General features: G+C 37.9%; 1 protein-coding gene across 1 annotated transcript in view; it reads left to right on the forward strand.

Annotated features, from left to right (window-relative positions):
- GNAT3 (G protein subunit alpha transducin 3) overlaps positions 1-11370 on the forward strand; it is a 28166-nt gene extending 16796 nt beyond the window's left edge. Inside the window, exons 4-8 of the mRNA XM_035549435.1 lie at positions 710-867; positions 4759-4887; positions 9264-9393; positions 9601-9754; positions 11180-11370. Coding sequence (XP_035405328.1) covers positions 710-867; positions 4759-4887; positions 9264-9393; positions 9601-9754; positions 11180-11370 — 762 coding nt within the window. The remainder of the gene's footprint in view (positions 1-709; positions 868-4758; positions 4888-9263; positions 9394-9600; positions 9755-11179) is intronic.
- The last annotated feature ends 4206 nt before the right edge of the window (positions 11371-15576 follow it).

A 15576-nucleotide genomic window follows, 5' to 3' on the forward strand; every position in this document is an offset into this window, starting at 1 on the left:
TGTGTCAGTGTATCAAATGACCCTATTTTAAACATGCACTTTATTTACAGTGCATTCCTAAGCCATTAACCACTGAAAAGAAATATTTTTAAGGTAATAAATTACTTGAAGTCTTTTGCAAAAATGAATAAATTAGAAAATAATATTTATAAAATATTTGGGATTTGTTTAAATTACATGTTTCTTCTTCCCTAGGGGAAAGAAAAAAAAAAAGAAAAGAAAAGAAAAAAAAAAACAGACAGGAAATACATTCACTGCTTATATTCACTTTGCTCACTGTGCTCTAGAGCTAGAAAATTCTTCTTCCAAAATATTCAGTCTTATTTAGCTACGTATTTCTACATTAATTTAGTCATAATACATTTATTCTTGTTAATTTAGTTTTTAATAATTTGCTATTCTCTCTCTTACAATACAAGTTCAGAGTTGGAATTTGTGTGAATACCTATGGTAAGATGAAACTGAATGAGCCCTTGTATGAACAAGAGAAAACAATAAAAAACAGAAAAATGTCCATGTGATAATTTAAGACTAACTAACTTAAAGTGAGAATGTAAAAGGATGCTTACACGTACAGGTGAGTACATCTACATGGAAAATATTGTGAAAATGAGAAACTTCTCTGCCATTGAAATTCATTGTAAACCAAGTACATCTTCAAGCTGGGGTACAGTGTGTCTGCATAGCATTTACTGAAATTTCTCTTTAGGAAGATGAAAAGAAACTCTGTGCCATGGCAACAAATCTGGAGGATGGTGACATGACTTCTGAATTGGTGGAACTCATCAAACAACTGTGGAATGACGGTGGGATCCAGGCATGTTTTGCAAGAGCATCAGAGTACCAGCTCAATGACTCGGCAGCCTAGTAAGTGATATAAACTGAGGGTGTAGAACATTTAGCTAGTAACAGACAGCATAGGAAGCCTTGTAACAAGAACTCTCCCTCACATGTGGAGCAATCTATGAAAATTGCTCATCAACCTGAAAAAGGACAAGACCTTTTGTTAATCTGTTAATAATATATTAGAAACATTTAACCAAGGAAATCAAACAAAAACCAAATAACAACTAAAAAAAAAAAAAAAGGCCATTGTTTCTAGGTAATTCTAAGATTGGCAAAATGAGGGGGAAAAGTGAATTGAAATCACTAGGTGTTACCTAAAGTTCTCCTTTGAATGTATAGATTTCAAGCTGCTAAAATAGTGTTTCCAGTGAAAACTATAAAAAGTTTCCTCTAAACTTACCAGGCTGCATGCATTCGTGTTCCCTAGGCTGTTACCATCTCAGCATCCATCTTAGTCAGTGGTACTGCAGATGCTCTCCAGCCTGATGGCCCCAGTTCTCTTTCTGTGGCCCAAGAGGTGGCAGACACATAAGAGGAGACTAGTGCTGCTCAACTCTGACTTCACAAATGGTCAGGATCATGATGTGGATGGAGTCAGTAATCCTTGTGTAGTCAGATGATCACACTTTAGATGTAGTCAGTTAGCTTAGATTTTTCAGCAGTCTCTGTTTTCATAGCTTCTACAGATGTTCTTGCAGACCACCACAAGCCCTGAGTGGTCCTGTTCTGCCATTTTCTCCCTAAGGACATACAAGACCCAGAAGTGAGGTGTCATCTGGGTCTGAGTTTTCCTGGAGTGCACAAGTCTGACCCAGAACCTGGGGAAGAAGGTCTGAATTTTCCTGGAGTGCAAAAGTCCTAGACCTGGGGAAGAGGGTTTTTCCAGCTCATGTCCATTTACCTTGGAAGATCGCTCTCTTCCAAGATCTGCAGTTTGAGCCTTTGCTGCTGCTGCAGCTCCTCCTACTGGTTAAGTGTACATGCACAGGGAAACTGCACACGGTGTACGGTGCCACTTCCATCCAGCAGATAAAGGAGTGATCATAGGCCAGGAGCTTGGCAAATTGAACTTATTACTAACTCACCAATTTTAGATAGTAGAAGGGACATACCACGATTATTATTTTTTTCAGCTCAACATATCTTCAGACACTTTCAGCAAGATACCTAAACACAGAAAATATTGTCTGTGATTCGTGCCTTATTTGGCAACATTTTATAGCAGCCTTGTATTTTGATTGGAATAACTGATGGAAGTACAGAGCAATCTTCTGTTTCTTTTCATATTCTTCTGATAGGTCGCACTGTAATTGCCAGCATTAAAAGTCCATACCAAGTCAGTAAAGGGAAAATCAATTCTTGAAATAATTAATAATAATAATAATAATAATAATAATAATAAAGAAACAAACAAACAAATACAGAAAAGGAAATTTATTCCCTGTTTACCATTCTAGTAGTGTGTACACTGTGTCTGGTAGATTAGGTTTTGTTGCCTAAAAATAAGATAAGACAGTCTAAGGAAATTCCCTAACAGTGCAATGACTGTGTTATGTTTTAACCTGTGAGAGATATGAGCTTCAAGGGAGCCAGTATATTCTGTAAAGGTGCCAGCAATTATTTATTGCCAGAGCTACTTTAAAAAACAACAAAGTGATATGCTTTGCCTCTGCTTGGACACTTCTGAAAATTCTTCAACTCCTTTATCTTCATTTTTAGGTACCTAGGGTACCTAAAACCTTTAGATATGTTTTTGAAAATCCAGCCTTTGCCTCTGGACCATTAAAATCAACTTAAGTTGAGTCCTTGATGCTAGGCTCCTAATGATCAGTTTAATCAACCATCTAACACTACATTTTTTTTTTTTAAAACCAAAAGCCTCTTTCTCAGCCTTTGTAAATCAGTACCTACACAGAATATTGATTAGTACTGTGTAAACTCTGACTTTCTGAGGTTATCTTCTCTGAGTCTTTTCATTATTAATTTATGTTGATGAAGTTTGATCACTGTCTTTTCTCTGTGTGTTTTAATTGGAAAGAGGGAGAGAGAGAGAGAGAGAGAGAGAGAGAGAGAGAGAGAGAGAGAGCTTCTGAACAACAGAAAATCAACTTTATATCAAATTTGGCTGGAGATTCTTCCTTAGACTTAAATGGAATTGATCTTGTTTTAAGAAGGAATGATGGGGGTAAAATCGGGACCACAAATCATGACCTTAAATGTCATTGAAAAACTACATGGTGGTTTTTGCTTTTTCAGGCACTTGCCTCTCAGGGTAGGATTCATGTCACCTAATTTAAGACAAGAAAAGGTCAGGCATTTAGACTAATCTACTAGTTTGTGTTCCCTCTCTTGCCAGTGGAGAGCTGTCCCAGAGTGTCCCACTGGGGCTGTCTACAGCCGTGGGAAGAATCTGAAGATGTCTCTCTTGATCCATTAGCTAGATAATTAACTTGGTCTAATTTTTATGCAATTACACTTGGATCAGTTGAATTGAATGTAGGTCTTTGTGACCACGCGCCACCAGAATTTTATAAAGGTTTAGGTGTTTTAGGTGTTTTTTGGTTGGTTGGTTGGTTTTTTAGTTACAGATATTTTAAATATTGCAGACAAGGATGATGAGCTGTGAGGTCTGTTTTGGTAGTTTCTTGATTAAACTGAACTGCAAAACTTCATGCTGGGAAGTTTGTGTTGGAGAAGGAAAAAAAAAAAAAAAAAAAAGAAACACGAAGCCTAATAAACATTGGAGCATTGGAGTCTGTGTTTTCTGTGTCAGAGACGAGACACACTACAAATGATAAGGTACCGACTAAGACACCAAAAAGGATGGAAAGTGCTTCAACTATTGTATGTGGTTTCTTGCCTTTAATTTAGTTTATTATTTGAATATCAGTGGTTAAACAACAGGAAGCTGCTCACACATCACCTCTTCTTTTCCCTTTCTCAAATCAGAATCAATTTACATTGCTTCCTAGATCAGCCAGGGTTCATAGGGTTCTGCTCTGTCATTTCTAGAAAGCTTCTTGCCCCTGTAAGAGAAAGGAGAATGGTTGGTGGTAGGCCAAGAACCATCTTCAAAGATCTGGTTCAGATTCTCATTTCATGCAGATTTTGTCTCTGTATGCTGGACACAAAACCAGGTAACCCACTCTTTTTCAGGGTTGTGAGAATAATAACTTAGTGGGTCCTCAGCTAGGTTGAAGCTTCTGGTTTTGATTACAAAATATGTATTGTTTTAAATATCATGTACCATTCTCTTGTAAACTTATAAATTTGAATGGAAAACAGCCTTGAATGTGAAATCCTCCAAAATCTCATGCCCTCTCTTTCACTTGGAAAGCAAGATATCTTTACAACAGAATAGTCTGATACACTGCAATAATTTCTAGTCAATCTGCTTTGAAGATGCAGGGGTTCTTCCCTTGTGGTGATAATTTCCATTTACTGAAGTCAAATGGACAAAAGCAGTTACTGATATCGTGGTTTCTTAACCTCCATGAGGAAAATATGGATTTTCCTGAACTCAACTCCAAGAAAGATGTTTACAATATATAACAAAATTAATTACATTTCCATATACAAGAAAAATGGGGGGGGGGAGGGAAGGAAGGAAGGAAGGAAGGAAGGAAGGAAGGAAGGAAGGAAGGAAGGAAGGAAGGAAGGAAAAGGAAGGAAGGAAGGAAGGAAGGAAGGAAGGAAGGAAGGAAGGAAGGAAGGAAGGATGGAAGGAAGGAAGGAAGGAAGGAAGGGAGGAAATGATCTAGATTTTGGGTCTAGATTATATAAAAGCCAATTTTAAGTGTGCAATTTACAGAGAATATCTGAAAGTGGCTCAATAGAAATGGATTAGTGACTACATCATGTTCAGCTCACCTTTTGAATTCATCAGTCAGCATTTCTTTTTATTCTCTGTAGTTACCTGAATGATTTGGATAGGTTAGCAATGCCTGACTATGTACCCAGTGAGCAAGACGTTTTGCACTCCCGAGTGAAAACAACTGGGATTATCGAGACTCAGTTTTCCTTCAAGGATTTGAACTTCAGGTAAGAAAGATGTGTTTATGTAGTTTCAGCTTTTTTAAGTATTTTCTTTTCAAAGGCATTGATCTATAATAATATTGCTAATCCCATTGTGATATTCTTGAATCCACTCTTATTTAATAATTCGTAAGAGCCAAAAAAAGCAAGACATTTTAGTATCAGTGCTCCAACTGTAAGCATATAATGGACTGTTATTAAGAGATCTCAGAATATCAGGTTCTAAAAGGATGTTTTACATATGTAAGTGTCTAAAAAGCACTATTTGAATACTGCCATTTGAATAATTGTTTGTGACATTTCTGAAATTTGCCTACCTAAATGTCCTTAACAGCATGCAAAACATTTGATGACTACTAATTTGTATGCACTCTCAACCTTTCACTCTCTTCCTTTGGGAACAGAAATAACCGCTGTTAACATTGGAATTTGTTACTGTTGAAAAAAAAAATGTGTCCCATGGGAAATTATAGTATTAACATGCATGCCTTCATGCTCATTTAAGATGAAAAGCAAAATGTTCAGAAAAAAAGTCTTGAAAATAATGTCTCTAAGAAATTGACGCTTTCATATACTCAAAATTTTGTTATGCTTGGTGAACAAACTGAAAACGTAATTCTGCATTAAAATGTATTTGAATTAATTATGATCATTTCAGTGTTCTATAACACCATTTTTCTCTATAGATTGAATTCCATGAATTCCATTTAATTCTTAATTTAAGGCTGCAGTGCATATTGAGGAATGTAGTCTGGCAAAAAAAAAAAAAAAAAGATAGATTTAGGAAGCATTAGGATTACAATATATACATTTTTCAGAGGCCATACTTTTTTCTCATGTGGCAAATAAACATCTCCCAAACTATTTACCCTACCACACAGATGCTTTGATGCAACTGAGATTATATATACAAATAAGATTCTGAAGTAGATGCCCAACAAAGAAATTATCACCTACAAATATCCTGATCACTCCTGAAAATTAGAGTAATAGAATCATAGAATATTCCCAGTTGGAAGGGACCTACAAGGATCACTGAGTTCAACTCCTGGCCCCACACAGAACCATCCAAAAGTCAAACCCTATGTCTGATAGCACTGTCCAAACACGTCTTGAACTCCGTCAGGCTTGGTGCCATTACCCCACTTCCCTGTTCCAGTGTCTGACCACCCTCTCAGTGAAGAACCTTTTCCTAATTCAGCACGTATCCACAAATGCTATAGTGCAATGCCATATACATACTGTTCTTTTTCTCTGATTAACATATTTCACATAGCTTTGTACTCTGGAAATCTGAGCACCTTTACAATTACAACCATAGTTTATGAAAGATATAAAAGCTAAGACAGGATGGAGAAGGAAATTATCACAGTGCAAACCCTCTCAGATATGAATGCAACCAGTTGTAATATTACAATATTAGAGTTGTGTGTAGGTCTGAATGAAACACAGCCTAACTGAAAATAGTTACCTATCTGAGTGTCTGTAAACAGGAGAGAGGATCCTAATGAGATTGAAAAGACACACACACAAAAAAGACTGTGTTTAGCCTCCTATTATGCATCACAGTAGTGTTATGTGAGTAAATTCATTAGTGGTTTTAGGCATTTAAATAATATGAGGTAAAGTCACTACAAAACAGTCTGAGAGTTTTGAGCTGTTATAGGGATGCAAAGCAGCAATAAATCCATCTTAACCAGCCAGTTACAGCTACTTTGCATTGCCAGAGCAATGAAGAACAGCTGGGGGATCCTGATGACTCTGCATTTAGTTTGATAAGTGCCATAGAAACATCTATAAAGAGAGGAACGCTTCCACATTCAGAGTGAGTTTTGTTTGATGTGCTTAAGTGAGGCTTGGGGTCACAAACCAAATGCACATAAAAAGAAATCATGAACAGATGCTTCATTCACTAAACACTTCTCCCTCTTCTGAACTGAATGAGGGGAAAAAAAATTGTATCTGTGAAGTAAAAGTCTGAATATTCCAGTACTGCTTCAGGGAAATTCATTGCAGTTCCACAGGCAACATGTCTTGTTATTTGCTATCTTCTTAGTCATGACTTAGCTGTTTTGACATAAACTAGCTTTCTTGAGCTCTTCAGTTTATTTCACCAATTGATTTTGATTTCTAAAGATGAGAACATGCTGGAATATATTTTTTAAAAAGAGAGGTCTGGTCTCCATAGATCCTCTCCTGCACTGAAGAGCTAGGAAGGGTCTCACCGAAATCAGGCAAACTTCATTTCAGCCTTCAGGTCTCACTGTATGTATCATTAGGACAAATGAATACAAAACTAGCCCCCTACTCGTGTCTAGATTTTCCAAGAGTAGTGCTGGGAAAATACAGTTTTCAAGACTAACTTTGCATGTCTTTGCAAAAGAAAAGATAATACCAGAAATACACTGATCACAGCATGACTTCAGTTTTGCATACACAGATGTTAACTTCTGGGCTGACAAGAGAAGAAGAGCTAAGCGAGATAAGCTTAGTACAACAAAAACTGCCCATAAGCATTGCTGGCCTTGATCTTGTCCTATTTTAACTTCCTTCTCACAAATATTCACAGGGCCATATGTTAAAAGTGTGCAGGAGATTAATACAGATTCGTATGATTATGTGTGTTTGTGAAACTGAAATACAGACTACATTTTGAAGCTTTTTCTTCCCATGTGTCTAATTTTGGAGGTATACACTGCAAATCAAGGAAGACACATAGTGTCAGGTGACTTTTGGGCACTAACCACAGCCAAAAGTCAAAATGCTTTATTCATACTGACCTCGCTCTTCAGTAAGCATGCTGAACTCAGGGAAGATATGCTTGGAAGAATGCCATTACTGTTAAGAAAATCTTGTTTCACAACAGCTTCTTGGTTTCCTAATAGTTCATATTTATAGACACCCAAGGATCAGACAAAGAGATGAAATGTAAAAATATCATTTTCTCTAATTGTGCCTCAGCAAACGAATTAGTTCATCGCTAGCTTTGGAAAGGGTTTCATTTCTTCTAAGCAGGATGAAAAATGTTAAACAATAAACTGTTTCAATCAACTTCATTGCTGATGATGAAGAAAAGAGGATCTATATATTGCAAAAATTATGTTTCAGTAATAAATTTTGCCCAGTTTACTACTGACTTGATTTTCTCATATTGAATCCCAATATTTTCATTGATTAAAAAAAAAATTGTCTTTAATTTTCAGATGCTGCAAGAGATACATCCACAGTGTAAGACCAAACTCATTTTCTTAAAGGAAGGGAGAGTGCAAGCGAGGATTAGGTTTTAGAGTTTAAGTTCAACAACATGCAGCACAGGGAAAAGTCATGCACATAAGGAAATAGAAACAATTGACTTCTAACATGTTCTTTCTCCTTCCTAATGCACTTGAAAAATGTTTATTTTTTACATTTTATGTCAAAAAAATAGGGAAGAGAAAGACCTACCTTTTATTGTTGTAAAACTGTAAGTATAAGTGGGAATTTTAAAACCTAGTCCTAAGAACAATGGTAATTTTGACAGAAGGTCCATCTGTGGTAGGCACTAAACTGTATTATATTGAAGGTCCAGACTAGTTATGCTTAGTTGGCTTTGGACCCCTTATAAAAAGTCCATAAAAAGTTCATATGTCTCTACCTACAGGCAGTAATTTCTGCCACAAGCTGAAAGAAAATAATGTAGAGAATGACAGCCCTGCATTTTCCTCTCTACAAATGAACAGATTTATGTCCCCCAGGAATTACTGCTCAAACAGCAACTAAATGAGACAGACAGGGCAAAGACCCCCCCCCACAAACACAAGTTGCTAGTTATATAGCTAGTTAAATGACCAAACAACAACAATCAATAGATGACTAAATACTACAATGAATATATACTAAATACTACACCAGCCAGTCAAACACAAGTGGTGGATCAAAAAGAATAGATCAAATTGGACTGGCTTCCAAACATATGCCTTATTGATGAATGCATCATTTCACCACAAGCAATACTATAAAGTAACACATAATTATGGTTGTGCGGGGCTTTTGTCAATGTTTCATGTATGAATTCTGTCTTCCAAAAAATCACCTGCAGGACTAAGTCTGGCCCTCAGGTCTTGTTAAGAGCTTGCTCAAAAGGGAGTGCCACCTGAAAATACTGAAAATATCTCCTTTATGCAGATATTTAAGCCTTTACATTTCATTCTATGTTCACTATAAAGCTTTAAGTAATATATAGTTCTCCTTGACCTGATGGATCAAGGAAATAGACCAATAATTGGAAAAGCTGGATGTTTGATTGTCATTCCTTTCTAGTTGCACTCTGCACATTAACAGCATGACTACATCCTTATTAGTTAGTACTTTACATTGTACTTACGTTATTTTTTTCTGCAAAGGATGTTTGATGTGGGTGGACAGCGATCAGAGAGAAAAAAGTGGATTCATTGCTTTGAGGGAGTTACTTGCATCATATTCTGTGCTGCACTCAGTGCCTATGACATGGTTCTGGTGGAAGATAAAGAAGTGGTGAGTCAGAAGAAACAAACAATACTTTTTGCTGCTATGGTTGAATGTACTCTCTGATGGCATATCAGAACTATCCCTGTTCCCTGATAACCATTTAAAGGCTATTATGCTCTATGGGTTCCTGGCAGTAGATAATATTACAGTAAAAATGACATATGGGGGATGAGATTTGTCAGTCTCTTATGTTCACCTTTTGCATCAAAACAGAACAGAATGCATGAAAGCCTTCAGCTGTTCAACAGCATCTGCAACCACAAGTGCTTTGCAACCACTTCCATTGTGCTGTTTCTAAACAAAAAAGACCTCTTTAAAGAGAAAATAACAAAAGTTCATCTGAGTATCTGCTTTCCTGAGTACAATGGTAAGGCTTTTATTTATTTGTTTGTTTGTTTGTTGTTTCTATTTTTTTTCCCAGAAGAAAATACATTCAAATGATTAGAGTAGGCCATGCATTAAAGATCAAGATTTTTATTCAGGTCACACATATATAACTATTTAAATGCCAAGCATCGTGTTTAAGCATCTAGCCTTTCTCTCAAAAGAATAGAAAGGGACAGACATTGCCAGAATTTGATTCATCTCACCTACTTATGATTCCTAGGTTGGGGATGGCTCTCTCTGGAGATGCTTATTTCTCTCCACTGTAAGTAGACGAATTTGAGACTAGAAATTTCAGATGGGTGAAGTCTGGTGTGATAAAACCAGCCCACATTTCAGTAGAAGTAGTGGCTTATCACTCATATACACCATAACTTAATCCCAGTCTTTTTGTTCCCATTTTGAAAACTGTTACCATAAAGAAAGTCCGTCTCTTTTTATATGTCACAGTGGTATCTACTGGAAATAGAGAATGCCAGCAGTTCCAAGCTGATGCAAGCCAATATATGAAGATATGCCAGAATATACCAGATTAAAAACAAAAGCTATCTGTATTTTAGGACTAACCACATGTATTTTTGATAGCGAGTGTCTGAAATGAAACATACATTAAGAAGTTTCATTATTAGAAGATAGGTTTTGTGTACTTCCTGACAACCAGCTCATTCACTCCTTTTTGGAGAACACATCAAGATAGGGACCCAAAATTGTTCAGAGCTTCACTGGGATAATCAAGTATTATGTGCTAGACTCCGTGGAGCAATGCGACTTTACATTCAGAGACATATGGGAACTAGAAGGGCCTCTAAGCAGCAGCCTGGCAGGTGTCCCATCCTTCTCTGGACTACTCTGAGTGCCAGTACCAGTGCTTACTCTAACACTGTTGCTCTAACAAACTACTATCAAAAGGCAGAGAAGCTGTGTAAAGAAATTATAAATGAACATATAAGCATCTGATTTTTGCCCTTCTTCCTTCTTCATTTCTTTCTCTTCATTTCTGTAATTCCCACCAATTTTGCCTATTATGTAGCTATTCCCTCAGAATTTATGGTCCCTCTTTTATTTTATTTTATTTTTGTTCTCCCATTTCACTCATTTTCTGCTCTCTTTCTCAGGGCCTTAACAGTTTCACAGTGTCTGACCCACTTGTGAGCATTCTCTTCAGAAATTAGGACTTTTGGTTAGGAATAGAAATTTGAATTTGAATGGGCAGTTTAGATACAAACTTTCATATCTAATGCCTGAAAATAATCCCCACCTTCTGCTCCCCCCCCCCCCAAAAAAAAAGGAAGAAAAAAAAAAGAAAAAAAAAAAAGAAAGAAAGAAAAATGTTTCTTAGCAGCTGTGAGGAAGTACAAGAGTACAAGTTGTTATGTGTCTTCTTGCCTCTTACTGTCATCTCCACTAGGACTAAATACATTTGAAGATGCTGGAAATTACATCAAGCAACAATTCCTAGACTTGAACATAAGGAAAGAAGACAAGGAGATATATTCTCACTTGACATGTGCCACAGACACCCAGAATGTCAAGTTTGTTTTTGATGCGGTCACAGACATAATAATCAAAGAAAATCTGAAAGACTGTGGGCTTTTTTAGCCATTCATTTCCTGACTTGTAGCCTGATTTCATGTCTGTACCATCTTTTCATTTCATTGTCTGTAACATCTTGCTTGCTGATAGAGATAAGAATCAGTAGGGAAGAAACAATATCCTTCAGGTTTTTGCTAGCTGTCAATTGAAGCCTTGGATGTAGCATGAGCACTGCAAAACAATACAGACTTTCTGTATGTCATAAGAAGACTGAAAAACATGTGCCTTCTTCAGAGATGCTAGCCACTGATAAATCCTACTGGAATCAAAGGGGAAATCCTATTTTACTCATGATATGAAGGTAATCAGCACTTCTCAGAAAACTGGGGGTACCTCAGTATCTTACAACCCCTCCCTGTAGGGGGGGTTAAAAGGATAATACAGAACAGAGATTAGATAACTGACATATCTAAAGCCTTAAAAAACCTATAACACCAAAAAAGCAGTATCAGTAGATAATTTCCATTCATTACTCTTGTGTTTTCATGTTACATTGACAATAAAAAATGTCATTCCATAAGTTTAACAGAAGCAAACACACAGACTTTACTGTCATATGACAAAGAGCAATGCAAATCTGAATGTCTAATTACACTGTTTTGATAGGAGAGCTGAGGGACACACATATAAAAACTGCACATATACAAAATTCATAAATGCTGCTAACCACTTCAGAGAAAACAAAAATAAATAAACAAATAACAACAACAATTAAAAAAACCACAAAAGTAGGATGGAGGCAGATGGTAGGTAAGTTTTTAGAATCCCTGAGGGACAAAAAAATATTACAGTAACTGTCAGTTTTTGCATATGCTACAAAGGCAAGGTGAAACTTTTTTAACAATTAAATACTTGACTTTTTTTTTATGATTATTAATTATCCTACCTTCTTTAGTACCCTGTGATTGCAGTAGTCATCTCCACCAGTGCAGAGCATATGTGACCCCCCTGTCCTTGAGGCAAAAACATATTCTTGTGAGTTTGGTGAAGAAATCCATTCTCTATACAGAGAACTTGCTAATGAAGAACTGCTCCCATCTAGCTCCACCTGATTTACTGTGACTATAACAACAGAAAACATTTAGCTATGGTAAAAAAAATGGGAGTTCTAAATATATTAAACTGAATTTTAAAATTTGGTCTTCCAGAAAACACTCACTTTTGAAATCTGACAAATGAACTTTTTTTTTAATTTTGTTTTCATTAAATATATTTTGATCTCATTTTCATCATAATCTTGTTATGCTCTGGTTAATCTAATTATAAAAAACACTAGGACAGGCAACTTGGGCACTGAACAACAAAATCCTCCAAGCACTCAACTTAATCAAGGTTATCAGTCTGTGCAGGTCTCCCAGCACAGCTTGGAACTTTGTGCTAAATGCTACAAACAGCACAAATCTGGAGGTAAAGCCCCACTGTGAAACCATGCAATGACAACATTGGAAATTGTAGCCCAGTGTCTCACTGAATTTTAAGACTTAAGAACAGTTACTACTACCTCCTTGTGTGAACAGACTCCCAACATGACTAGTCTTCCTGTCACTGTCCATCTGGAAATCAGCTGTTTAAAAAACAAACACTTTTGATTCAGTGGCTTAGTCTTGACAGTAATGAGAGTAATTTTGATGGTGTGAAGTCATGGAAGTCCCCAGGTGGATACCAGGGACTGGGACATGTAGTCTTAACTGAATCCCAACTAAACAGCTAATGGTGGAAAAGTTTACTGCATTCTACCAGGAACATATTTAGCAGTTGAGCATAGAAGAAAGCAATTTATGTTGCTATTGGTAAAATTGTATGTGAACTATACGTAGATATGTAAGTTAGGAAAATGTGAAAAAATAGTGAGAGTTTAAGTAAGACGAAAGTAACAGAAGGCATTATTAGGCCTTGGTTCATGGAGTAGCACCTTGACTAACACTTGCCAGACTAAAGGACTGTCTCTGACCACTTGATTTTGAAAATCGTGTACACAAAACCTCAGCTAGAGTTGTGCAGAGAGCTGTCCTGAACCAACAAGTTTGCTAAAACACAATTTGTACTGGCTGGATTTCTATTACTGCCTGATCTGTAATGCCCCACTTGATTAATTCCTGGTTTGTATTGAAAATAATTGATTTCCAGTGATAAGTGTCTGGATTCATTTCCAGCAATAAATCTCATTTAAAATGAATAATTTGAACTGTGGTGGCATCAACATTAATTTCTGGATGTCTTGATGGCATAGTAAAGTGCAAGATCTTTAAGAAACAAATCCATAAACAAACACATCTCTGAAACATTTTCTTCAAGTAAATGCCTTAGAATTCAGATGGACTTTACACTGTAGCTTGAAAGTTAATACATGTAAAACTGTATTAGATCAGGTATCCTACATCACAGTAGGCTGACCACTGGTAGAAATAAAATACTTAGATACACTGGTGTGAACTGTCGTGTTGTTTTTGTTTGTTTTGTTTTCTTTTCTTTTGTTTTTCTTTTTGTTTTATTTTTATTTTATTTCTTGACTTTCTGGCAAGTAAATGACAGATGAGCACTGTACTTTGTGACCCTCCAAGAAAAATGACTGTGGGTAGTGTCACCATAATTCCTGTGCTGAAAGGGCTGGAGGACAGCATAGGGCACACGGTGAGCGACTTGACTGCCCTGTTCTGCAGAGAAATCCAGTGGCTGTTCAAATGCCATCATGCAAAAAATCTGATAGCAAAAATGCTGAGAAGAACCTGGAATCTGAAGTCTGTGGATGGTGGGAGAGGCAGCGCCTACACTATCACAACCCAGGGCCCCGCTGGTGGCAGGACTGCAAGTCTCCCTGCAGCGGAAACATAAAATGTGATGTTTCCCACAAATCCTTGTATGCTTTGCCAAAGAGCAATAGAGTTCTTTGCAGGAAAAAGAAACAACGACATGTTCCACCTTGCCCTGCCTCCCATGCAAATTCATGATTATGTATATTATTTTACCTGAGGCTGATTTTAAGCCCAGCCAGCCCAGATTTCAACAGGCTGATTTTAAGCCCAGCCAGCCACGGGCCCAAGGGTCTCCCAGTGAAACCAGCATTCCCAGACATGGCATAGCCAGGGAGCACTGGTGGCTGGGAGCGCTTACCCTACTCCACATGCTAGGGTCAGGCCAATAAAAGCAGGTGGCTAAATCCCCAATAATCACTTCATTCTCATTTTTAAGGGGCATAATTTATGCGATTGACAACCACTGTGACATATTGCTTTGCACTTCACCAAAGAGGCGGTGGCAACAAACACTTGGGGAACGCTGGGTGTCATCCAGTCTAGACAAGCTCATCGGGATGCCTGCATCTGCTCACAGGCGAATTTAGACAAAACAAACAAACAAAAAAAGGAGTTAAAGATGAATATTAGCGATTATATCAGCTGAGCAAGAGGGGAGAGGCCGGGGCCGGGGGGAGGCAGAGCAGGGCCTGAGGCCTCCTTCAGCCGTGAGCGGCTCTAAAGGGGGCCGCCAGGGGGAGCCATAGCACCGCTGCTCTAGTCCTGGAGCCTAGTAGGCCGAGAAGGCCCGGGCCGGCCTTTGTGGTGTTTGTTGCTCATCCAGCACCGCTTTTTCTTTCTTCCTAGAAACGCAGACAGAGCGCTCGTGGCTCAGGCAGTCAGAGAAAGGGCAAAGAGAGGGAGTTCTGTGTGCTGCTGACAAAGTGTTCGTCTTTATTTTCATTTTTATGGGAAGGCTTGTGAACTAAAAGAGGTGCGGCTGAGGAAGGGAGCATGCATGGCATGTTTGAGAGTCACAGTTCTCAGTGGGGTGCACTCCAGTTCACTGGTGTCCTCTGGGGCTGGGTTATTCCAGCAGAGCTGCGTCACTCACTGGTCAAGGCTGGCTCATCCCCTAAGTGCCTGAGTCCATTAAGTATCTCCAAATTTTCCTTGGAGTCACTGAGCATCTAAATTCAGGCACCGACTTGTGGTTAGTAGGGCCAGATCTGCCATGAAAAACACTTAGCACTGATACCTAACGTGGCTGTCAGCCCATGGGAGCCTGAACTCTGAACCCAGGGCAGACCAGTAAGTGAGATAGAAGGAGGGCTACAATAAACAAGCTGTATTTTGAAGGGAGGAGGAGGAGGAAATACTGTTACCTACCATGTGTTTTTTGCATTTTAGCAGATTAGCAGTCTGATTATTCACACAGTGGCACCCCCATTTCTAGGCTCTTCTTAGATGAAAGATGTTT

Source organism: Cygnus atratus, chromosome 1, assembly GCF_013377495.2.
Source record: "Cygnus atratus isolate AKBS03 ecotype Queensland, Australia chromosome 1, CAtr_DNAZoo_HiC_assembly, whole genome shotgun sequence".
In the NCBI taxonomy this organism is placed as follows: domain Eukaryota; kingdom Metazoa; phylum Chordata; class Aves; order Anseriformes; family Anatidae; genus Cygnus; species Cygnus atratus.